We start from the raw sequence: 11,005 nt of genomic DNA on the forward strand, positions 1-11,005 counted from the left end.
TGGACGGGCGTAAAATGATTCTTTGATGTGATAAAATTATATGCTAATTGAGTTTTCTTTCTGAATCAAATTAATATATATTTTAATTAGTTATTTTAGTCTAAGGAAATTATTGTTTTTTAATCCATGCTCTTTTTTTTTCTTCAATTAACATTAGTCAGAAATAGGATATTAGAAAATTACCGTTAAAATACTTCTCTAATAATTTAATAAAAAAATTGATTTTTAAAAAACTGAAAGATTCAACTAAATTGACATTTTCTTAAACATTTTTATTTACTTTATATTTTACTTGTATTTATAAATACTTGCAAAATATATGAGATACTTGCTAGTATCAAATTAATTGTGTGAATTCATTCTTAGATAAGAAATTAAAATTCTTGTTCTTTAGAAAGATAATCTCTATTTATACTTTTTTTCTCACATAATTGCACATCTTTTTTATTTTATATTATAGCACATGTTTTTTTAACTTTTACATTTAATCAAATCCATGTTTTTTCTTCTTCTTTTGTTGTGCTAGGTAATCAAAATAAATTATGTTTTTCTTCAATTTGTAACTAATATTAATTTCTTAATTAACTTTAGGGTTATAATGAGATATTATTAAATAATCATTTCAACAATATTTTATTAATTAAATTAATTGTTATACTTTTAAAACTGAAAGCTTCAAAGTTCAAAATGTTTTTTATACAATTTATTTATAATTGTAATTACTGGTTTATAAAAATATATGAATTAGATTAAATTAAATTATTTGTTAATTTTTATTTTATATTTTCAGTATTAATTGTATTTATAATAATCATACAGTATATGAGATACTTATTAGTGTACTTACAATTTTTTTTTGTGTGTTTGATAATGAAAAACCAACATAAACAAATTTATTAGTATTTTGTTACAAAAAATCTACTTTTTATTTTATACTACATATTCAGGTATCTGAAATTTGTAACAAATAAAATTTAAATTTATTTAGATTTTAATATACATAATGGTTAAAAATAATATCAAATAAAATTTATATTTCACAAAAAGAGTTATTAAATAATATATATAAGTATCTAAAATTTAATCTTAGAACAAAGTAAATCTTCACCTAGTACACTCACACACGTACACATGTGATATTAACACTTTTGTGATATTTTTTTTGTAATCTTAAAAAAGTAAATAAATCTAAAATGCTAATTTTTAATGTACTTGTGTATATATCCATGTGGGATGTGGCGAAGGACCCAAAAGGGTGTAAAATGCTTTTGTTAGTGAAATGGTAAAGAAGATGAATTAAGGCAGAAAACTTACTACTTCAGAAACAAGAATAACGTAAGCACATGGTTTCTCTTGTCCATAGGGATAATGTATTGTGACATATTTAATGGGCCATGGAAGCATTATCATTGATGCGAGGCAAGCTTTGTTGTTGGAGAATAACTTAATTATAGTTATATTGTCGCACTCCGCATTATGGGATGACGAATTTGCTATAACTTAGTTTAGTTTGAGGGGAGAAAAAGTGAAAAAAAGTGACAATTATAGAATTTTATAAGATGATAATTGTACCTAAACTTCTGTTGCCCTTTATACAAATTGGGAAATTCAGATCTTATATCTGAAATGAACACAGAAATATTAAAGGAACCAACATGCAACACAGGGCCACTAATAAAGTAATTCCACTTTCCATCGTGATGCAACTGATAGCCACATATCACACCAATAAAAGAAGAATGTCACTAACTGGTGGACAGTGCTTTCTTTTTGAGTTTTTTTTTTTCTTTCTTTTTTGTCATGCTTATTAAACTATAATAAATTAATAACTTTGTTTTCCTTGCAATAAAAGTACGGGGAAAAATATAACGCCGTTTAGGTGAATTAAAGTACCTCGTACCTAAATCATATATAGGTGTCATTGAATCTGTATTTATAAATATGCACTACGTAAAAATTGCGTTTCTAATAATTCTTTTGTTGTAGTTTGATAAAGATGAATCAATTTAAATATATCTTTTTTTTGTCATTTAGCTGGATCTTGTTTTGATATTTTTTTCAATAAACACTTGTAGAAAAATAAAATAAAAAGATAAAATAAATTAAATTAAACTCCTTTTATAAGTTAAATGAAAGAGTTTTTATAAGAAAACAATTTAAGGTAATGGTACGCAAAGCATCAAAGCATGAGTAAGGCATTTCAATAACATTGGCACACCAAAGCCTACCAACCACCTGCAACACGCCAATTTTATTCAAAATGAATGAAAAAGAAAACAAAAAGCATCGGAGGCTAGGCAAAAATCCATGAAAAGATATTAACAAAAACAAAAATACGACAAACCAAAATGATTGCGAAAGAAGTCTTGCCTAATACATTTGGGAAAAGAGTTGTAAAGGTAAATATCATAAAGAAAAAGATTGAATTGTGATTTTTATAAAATAATAAAGTTACCGTATGAAGAAGTAAGATTTAAGAAAAAAAGATATTAGACTTTTGTAAAGTAAATCAAATAATAATTATAATTTTTTGTAAAAATAAAGTTTTTTAAAAACAAACATTAAATTCATATCTTAGTTCTGTTCAAATAACATAAGAGAAAATAAAAAAAATAAGACACAAAAAATTATATTAATTTATGTCAATCACCAAGATTACGTCGACAAATTATCAAGTTTCATCAACTTCAATAAATTACAAGTATTCATCGTTATTACTTGTGACTCCTTAATTAAAGTTTTACTCCAAACTTGTTACAATCAATATTCTTTGTTGTATTCTATATTTTATCAAACTCTCATTTTGTAGTTGCATCACAACTACTTATATATATATGAGCGTTATAAATATTTTAATCATATTTGTTGTGATGTTTATGAATGATTTGGAATATTACCAAGATTTTCATCTTTGGACCGTTGGGGATGAGATTAATTTGATGGTTTGTACCAAGCCATTGTGGCTCTAATACAAATAAAAAAGATTTGTTGGTTTAATTGCATAGTGACTAACACTCTATCATTTTAGCACTTAGTTTTTTCTCTCAAGATGAACAAAGTGTTTCGAGAGCTTTTCTAAACTTTATAAGAATTTATACAAAGAATGAAATAATGAACACTTCAAATCATATTTCATATCTTCATAGTTTCTGGCATATATAGGCCTTCTTTAATCAAGTATTCGTTGTCTCTAAACGAGCATATTTTCTCTTTTAAGCATGTGATGGAAGAAAATAGTTGTTGGGGTATTAAATGCACGTATTTCTTCATGTTGAGAAACCACTCTTTGTTGTTGATGTGTTGAACGCTACTATAAGAAACAACTTCTTTTTACGTCAGAGCAGTTGGGTGCATCAAAACTCTTCTTTTGATAGCAATTGAGAAATTTCAAAATTTAGTTTCATTTGTTCTTAATAGGATTCCACAAATCCTAGAAAAATGTCTCTTCAAAGTATATCTCAAATACAGAGTATTAAAGTCATAAATATTATCTTTAATATCGTATCAGACCATGAATCTATCTTGTTATTGTTTGAAACATCAGGCACAAACTTTACAAAACATGTTCTAATAGTGCATAAAGCGTAGCTTCTAATTTTTATATTTATGTACATCTAATCAAAATAAATAAGAATCTTAATTCATCTTAAGACATGAATATATTTTTACTTAATAAGAATTTTTTAAAATTAACTTCTATATATATAAGTTAATTTTAACTCACGAATGTATTTAGTTTAATTTTATCTTTTTACTTTTTCTTTAATAAACAATACTAGTTAAAAAAATTATCAGAATAATATTTTAGTGAAAGACGTATTTAAATTATAGTCGTTTACAATAAGAATAAACCATATCCAATTTATTTATAGAGTACAAGAAAATAAATTTAAGTTATAAAATTAACTTGGTAGTTAAAAAGAAAAAGAAAAGAGAGAAATCATGAATTCTTCTGCTAACCACTACTAATCTGCCATTAAAACAAAAAGAAGGTTTACCCTACTAAAAATATTTCGAGACTAAATAGGAGTTAGACGGACAAGATTTTATTTTCCATTAAATTCAATTAAGAATATCATCAATGGAAAGATGCACCACATCCACAATATTGGATTAGAGCTCCTTCGTTCAGCCGAGGTTCTTCAAGAATCCAATCAAGCCGCTTCCGTTTCTATGTCAAACCCATGTTTCATGAAAGTTGCAGCTTTTCAATGGTCAACTTCAATTGGTAGTCGTGCAACTTTACACATGCCTATTCTTTAAATATTTATGGTCATAATTTTATAAATCATAACTAAATTAGCTAATTCGACCAATTAGATCAAGAATTCACTAGGTTATTGGTTCTAACAATTCAAGAAACAAGCAAAGAAAAAAAAATGGTTAAGAATTATTGGTGCCGGTATTCTTGAAACACAACTAATTTGTTTTTAAAAAAATATTTTTTGGAACAGTTTTTAAATGAACAAAGACTTATATATGTAATTTATCTATAAATTCAAATTATTTAATTATCTATTATAAAATATATAATATGATTTTTATACTTATTTAAAATTTAAAATTTTATTTTATATTATCAATTTAATTACAAGTGAACAAATAAACTATATATAATGTAATTTTAAAAATCTCATTTGTGAGATAAGACTCCAACCCAAAACATGTCAATGACATGCGTTATATAAAAAATGATTTTGGGAATGATCGTAGTCGTTTTGAAATCTATCACATGAGATCCAATAAGATGGCTCAACCATTCAACAACAGCCCAATGTAATTTGCGATGTGTTTGATGCTTCAAAGTCACGTAGTTAATTGGAATCATGGAGTCTTTGGGTCTAGGCCTACATAAATAAAACCTCAATTTTACTTTTGCCATTAGCGATGGAGTCTCACTTGTATAAACTTTGGTGCACAAGTTAGTAAATGTTAGTCAAAGTTTTCAGAGTGAGATGAGTGTTAATTGGGGTGAAGTTTTCCCTTGTATTTGTAAAGGTTGGAGCAGATGGCTACTTGGTTCAGGTGGATTAGAGGTCCCCCCTTTAGTATACAACCATTAGAAGGATGTGATAGAATAAAGGTCACCATTAAAGTTGTGATGAGGATATTTTTCAAGGAGTGAGTTATTAATAGCTTCACTTATCAGTGACTAAGACGTTTTCACCGAGTTTGAGATAGGTGCCTAGTTACTCTTCTTATTTTCAAGATTAGTCTTACCTTTGGGATATGGGGTTTTATGGGTCAGTTGTTTATTAAGCCATTGGAGAGTTTGTGGTGGTGGGATTTGAAGAGGGTGTGTGGAGGGAGTAATGAAGAAAAACTGTTTGATAAAGGGAGCCGGTGGAAAATCGGGATTGGGGATAAGGCTAGATTTTGGGTTGATTCTTGGGTGGACGAAAATTGTTTGGCAAATTTATTTCCAAGACTTTATCTAATTTCTGAACAAAAGCAAGCAAAGGTGTAGAAGATGAGGATCTAAAGAAATGATTGGTGGTGTTGGAAATTTAGGTGGAGAAAAAAGTCATTTGAGTGGGAGAGGGAGATGCTTTTACAACTAACAAATCTTTTGGAAAATGTGCGGGTACATAATGTTGATCTTGATTTGTGGATTTGGTTGGATAGCCACTCGGGTGCTTACTCTAGAAATTCTGCATATGTACATCAATTCCAGGAGGTTGAGTCCGAACCTCTTTGCAACACACTTGCAGAGACTTGGAGGTTTAAAATTCCTAGCAAAGTTGCGTTCCTAATATGGAGGGTTATAAGAGATAGACTCCTTAGAAAAGAGAACTTGTTGAAGAGAGGAATTATGGTGGAGGAATGGTGTTGTGATGAATGAGAAATTTTGAGTTTGGTTGCATTCCGACAAGTTGAGACATTGGGAAAATTGGCAGGAACCTTGGAGAGACATTTTGACGCTCAATTCAATATGAATTCCACCAAATTGGCAACATGTATTAAATTTTAACCTCCTTTATGTTGGTAGTATTTAGGGATATAAGGTGGATTGGATACCAAGGCAGGAGACCAAAGACCTTTGTGTATAATAATACTCTAATTTGGTCTATGACAACATTGACAAGGGCAAGTTTACTCTCGGATGATGTCTGATTCACTATTAACGGCATTATGTTAAGGTGGGAAGGAAATAAACAAGTAGCAAATAGAAAGATGAATGTGAAACCTAGCAGTTATTATTTAGTGTTTTGCAGAGGAAAAGTGAGAAATCAGAGAAATAAAAAAATTTGGAATTTATTAGTTATTTTTATCGGTTTTCAAAAGTGTGAGACATTGTTACTTTAGTTCAAAAAAACAATAAAATTAAAAAAGTGCCTAAAAGTGAAATTTATCACTTATTAATTCAAAATTCAAAAATCATGTGACTTAAGTCATAACATTAATATATTTTTAGAAACTAAAATAACAATAAAGATAAATTTAAAGACTACAATAATAATATAAAACTTATTTTATTTTATTTTTTTCAAAAATAATGTCACAATACTTTATATTTTTAGACACTAAAATGGTAGTATACCATGATTATAGCTTCAAATTCAGTAAAATTATTTTTTTTACAAAAGAAAAATAAAATTTCATGAAGAAAAAGTACTTTTTTTTCCAATGAGGAGAATGGGAAGATAATAATACTATATTTATATTTATGGAGAGAAAAGTGTTAGACTCTCAAACATATTTCTTTAAATATACTTTTTCTAATGAGTTAAAATTCATCGAAAACTAAAAATAAGGAAAGAGAATAATTAATATGATGCACATGTCATAAAAAAAATTTATTTTTCATAAATTTCAATTAATAAAAAAATATGTAAAAAAAATACATCAAGATTATGTTTCTGAGCATTTCTCTTTCTCTTCGGGAAGTAACCAATCGATGAGATTATGAGAATGGGATGAAAATATTTTTTTTATCTCAACTTAACCCTTCCATTTATCATGGATGGATGAAGATAAAATTGAAGTGTAAATATTAGGAAAAAGCGAAGACACACAAAAACGCACGTCACCGTAAACAAACGGTGGTCCAGGAGGGTGGTTGTATCCAGTGGAGGCTTCAACCTACGAACTTGTCCTTATAATCACTCGCTCTCCTACGCTTCTTCTTTCTCTCTCCACTCCCATTCCACACCCCACACTCTTCTCCTCTATTTAACAACGCCCGAAAAAAAATTAGGGTTTTCAATTTGGGGAAATAAAAATAGGGGGAAATATTCTGGAGAGAGTGTGTAGAAAATATGGTTGTCGATGATATGACGCTGTGCATCATCGTCGGCTATGGAGGTTCCTCTTCTTCTCGTTTCTCCGATGCTTATCCCAAAAGGTAATAAATAATCCTTGAAGATCTTTGTCTCTCTTCTTTAAAAAAAAAACTGTTTTTTTTCCTCTCTCTCTCTCTCTCTCTCTCTCTCTCTTATGGATTTGATGGTTATGGTTCAATGCTTTTCCCCTGATTTTGGAGGGTTTTTGGAGTTACCTCGAATAGGGTTAAACATAATTCACCTCTAGCGTTTTCGAAATCTCTTCCTCTCTTACAGAGATTGAAGAGATATATCACTGTGTCACTCTCTCTGTTATATAATATAGATAGATAGTTAATTAGTTAGTTCTGTTCTTATTTATTTATTAATTTATAAAGAAAATTAGAAGAACTGTTATTATTATTATTTTAAATAGGTTGGATTTGTTGATTTTTTTCTCCTGTTTTCAACTCAATTTGATAAATCTAGGGGTTTGATGGAGGGGAGATATAGTGGGGATTGATATGATGAAGGTGTTTATAAGGTTGTTTTGTTGAATTGTGTTTTTGGGATGGCAATATTGTACGAACCAGCAATAAAACTCATCCACCAGATGAGCTAGCATGGGCGATTCTTGTCTTACTTCTATGTCAATGGAGAATCACCACCCCTCCACGCTCTTGTCAATGGACTCAAGTGCATCTTCTCACGAGGAACTGGATTTGGAGATGAATCGCCAAATCATACTCACTCGTCCGCCCGATATTAACCTGCCCCTCTCCGCCGAGCGCAGCCCGCCGCCACAGCCGTGGAATTCTGAGCCCTGTGATATTCTGGATGTTGGTCTTGGTACTCAAGGCTACGAGACTGAGAGTTTTCTTAATCTGCCCAAAGCTGGTAGGAAGTGCGCGAAGCGTGTTGATAGCATATGGGGTGCTTGGTTTTTCTTCAGTTTTTACTTTAAACCTGCTTTGAACGATAAGTCCAAGGCCAAGATTGTCAGGGACAGCAATGGTGTCTCAGGGTTCGATAAGTCTGATCTGAAGCTGGATGTTTTCATGGTTCAGCACGACATGGAAAACATGTACATGTGGGTTTTCAAGGAGAGGCCGGAGAACGCACTTGGTAAGATGCAGCTGAGGAGTTACATGAATGGGCATTCTCGCCAAGGGGAGCGCCCGTTTCCGTTCAGTGTTGACAAGGGTTTTGCTCGGTCCCACAGGATGCAGCGAAAGCATTATAGAGGACTATCAAACCCTCAGTGCGTGCATGGTGTTGAGGTTGTTTCCGCACCCAGTCTGATGACCCTGGATGAGGATGATCGAAAAAGGTGGATAGAACTCACTGGCCGGGATTTGAATTTCACAATCCCACCTGAAGCAAGTGATTTCAGTTCATGGAGAAATCTTCCCAACACGGACTTTGAGCTTGAGAGACCACCTCCCCCAATCAAGAGTGGTCCTAATGCACACCCGAAGAAGCTGCTTAATGGATCCGGACTTAATGGATCTGGACTTCATCTATCTAACCACAGTAATGGTGATGGGTTGGACCTCTCTCCTGTCAGCAGCAAAAAAAGGAAGGACTTTTTCCCTCATGGAAATGAAGAAGAATGTTACTTGGCTGTTAATCCTCCATCTGATCGTATACCAGATATAGAAATGCACCCAACCGAGCCACACTGGTTGAATGACTTCAGCGGGGTGATAAAGAGTGTTTATGGACCTGTTACAGCTGCAAAAACTATTTATGAGGATGAACAAGGTTACTTGATTATTATCAGTCTGCCCTTTGTAGATCTTCCAAGTGTGAAAGTTTCATGGAGGAACACTCTGACTCACGGTATCATAAAGGTTTCTTGTATGAGCACATCTCGGAAGCCTCTCATCAAGAGACATGATAGGACATTCAAGCTTACAGATCCATCGTCAGAGCACTGCCCCCCTGGAGAGTTCGTCCGAGAAATCCCTCTTTCAACTCGAATTCCTGAAGATGCCAACATAGAAGCATACTACGATGGGCCAGGATCAGTGCTTGAGATCCTGGTGCCAAAACATCGCGTGGGACCAGAAGAGCATGAAGTCCGGGTTTGCCTCCGCCCTCATCTGGGAGGGAATGATCTCAAGTTAACTTGAGATAGGCACTTAAAAAAATTTGTTAGGGATTCCGGTATGGTTCGTATGTCATTGTTTTTCTAACTTTGTACCATACAGTGTTATTTGCAATAGAATTGTGTCTCTTATGTTTGTCTCTAGCAATTTTAGCTCACTGACTGCCCTGGTTCTTTTTGTTCCGGTGCATCTGTATTATGCTTTTGATTGTAAGCAGTATTGAACAGCTAGTTCTCATAATTTATAAGAAATTACCAAATCATACCTTTGGAATAATTTGTTATTTGATTTCGACCTTTACATGGATTCTGATTTATTATCCTCTCGTTCTAAGCTATCTCTTATTTTGGATAGAATGTTATACAAGAGTATAAGGTAGTTTTGCCTCCGAATGAGTATTTGTTCATGTGAATACATCCTGCAGTTAACAATATAACAAGACTCGATGATAGAGTTAACTTTCACTAGAGCAGTAAAATAATGAATGTGAAGAACAAGTTAAACTACTCCTATTCAGCTGCATCACTATATGTGTACCATATTAACGTCTTTGATTATGTTATACAAGATTAATGGGTGGGATTCTTACGGAAAGTCAGAAACCATTGTCCGATAATCTCCGCACCTTTTATAACAGAAATTTCAATTCAATGGACCCTACCTTTTTAGACTATGTTGGAATATTGGTTAAAAGAACAAAGTCAACACCCACTATCATATTAATAATCCTGAAGAACTTGTTACCTGTGGAATAGATTTTTTCTTTTTTGTTTTCTAAGAATTCCAAAATGATATGTTGACTAAATAACAGAAGATATTTTAACCATCCCATTACATGATTCAGGAATCATTCCTATAAAGATGTAATGGACTAGGCCCATTTCAAGTGATATTTTGTGAGTTAACAGAAGTAGGAGCAAGCAATTTTTGACTAAATAATAGATTGGTCTCTTTGTATGGTGAGTGTTTAGATTGCAACAAGGATGAAATAGATAGAGTGGAAGTTGGGAAGTGTTTCGTTCATGTTTGTTGGCCAAGATGGCATCTAATTGAAATGATGATTTTTTTTCCCTCTCCTTTTTGGTCACTGGATGTCCTTTTCTATGAACTTTTCTTTTATTTATTTTTTTTTCCCTTTATTTGGTCATTGAATACTTTTCTCATTTACGCGTTAGGAAGGGAAGGCTATCATCCTTTGATGAACAGATACATAACAAGTGGTCCAGTTAAGAGTTAATTTATTTTTGGAAAGGGGGTGGCCGTGGCTGTAAATTTCATATTAAATAGTCCTTTTACTATTACTTTATATAGTTAATGACTTTGTGACGAATTTATAACTATTCTCATTTTATTTTGATTTGTATATTTGATCTGCTTAACCATCTTTTTTTTTTTATATCTATCACTAAATATAATTTTAATATGTGACAATTTCAAACCACAACAAACTTAAATCTAAGGATTCAATCTTGAAAACTTTAAAGATCAAGAACTCAATTATAATTTAAAAAAAAATTAAGAGACCAAATTAAAAGTTTCTAAAAAGTTCAGGTACTAAACTTTCTTTTATTTTTATTTTTTAAAGATTTTCATTTACTTTCTATTTTTGTTTGTTTCTTAGGGTCCCTTTCT

The 11,005-nt window shown here is 31.5% G+C and overlaps 1 protein-coding gene across 2 annotated transcripts; it reads left to right on the forward strand.

Annotated features, from left to right (window-relative positions):
• Positions 1–6,975: 6,975 nt before the first annotated feature.
• Positions 6,976–9,649, forward strand: LOC100804386 (uncharacterized). Of its 2 annotated transcripts, none has more exons than XM_006594011.4 (2): positions 6,976–7,345; positions 7,752–9,649. In XM_006594011.4, exon 2 carries the CDS (start codon positions 7,886–7,888, stop codon positions 9,395–9,397), a length of 1,512 nt encoding a protein of 503 aa, XP_006594074.1. In that variant the 5' UTR covers positions 6,976–7,345; positions 7,752–7,885; the 3' UTR covers positions 9,398–9,649. The 2 variants fall into 2 exon arrangements, with proteins under 2 accessions (XP_006594074.1, XP_006594075.1); XM_006594012.4 differs by having other exon boundaries at positions 7,099–7,345; positions 7,856–9,649.
• The last annotated feature ends 1,356 nt before the right edge of the window (positions 9,650–11,005 follow it).

This window comes from Glycine max, chromosome 13, assembly GCF_000004515.6.
Source record: "Glycine max cultivar Williams 82 chromosome 13, Glycine_max_v4.0, whole genome shotgun sequence".
NCBI classification, from domain to species: domain Eukaryota; kingdom Viridiplantae; phylum Streptophyta; class Magnoliopsida; order Fabales; family Fabaceae; genus Glycine; species Glycine max.

Bases quoted from the DNA above. Each gene is read 5' to 3' on its own strand.
- LOC100804386 (XM_006594011.4), top strand. From the start codon at position 7,886: ATGGGCGATTCTTGTCTTACTTCTATGTCAATGGAGAATCACCACCCC.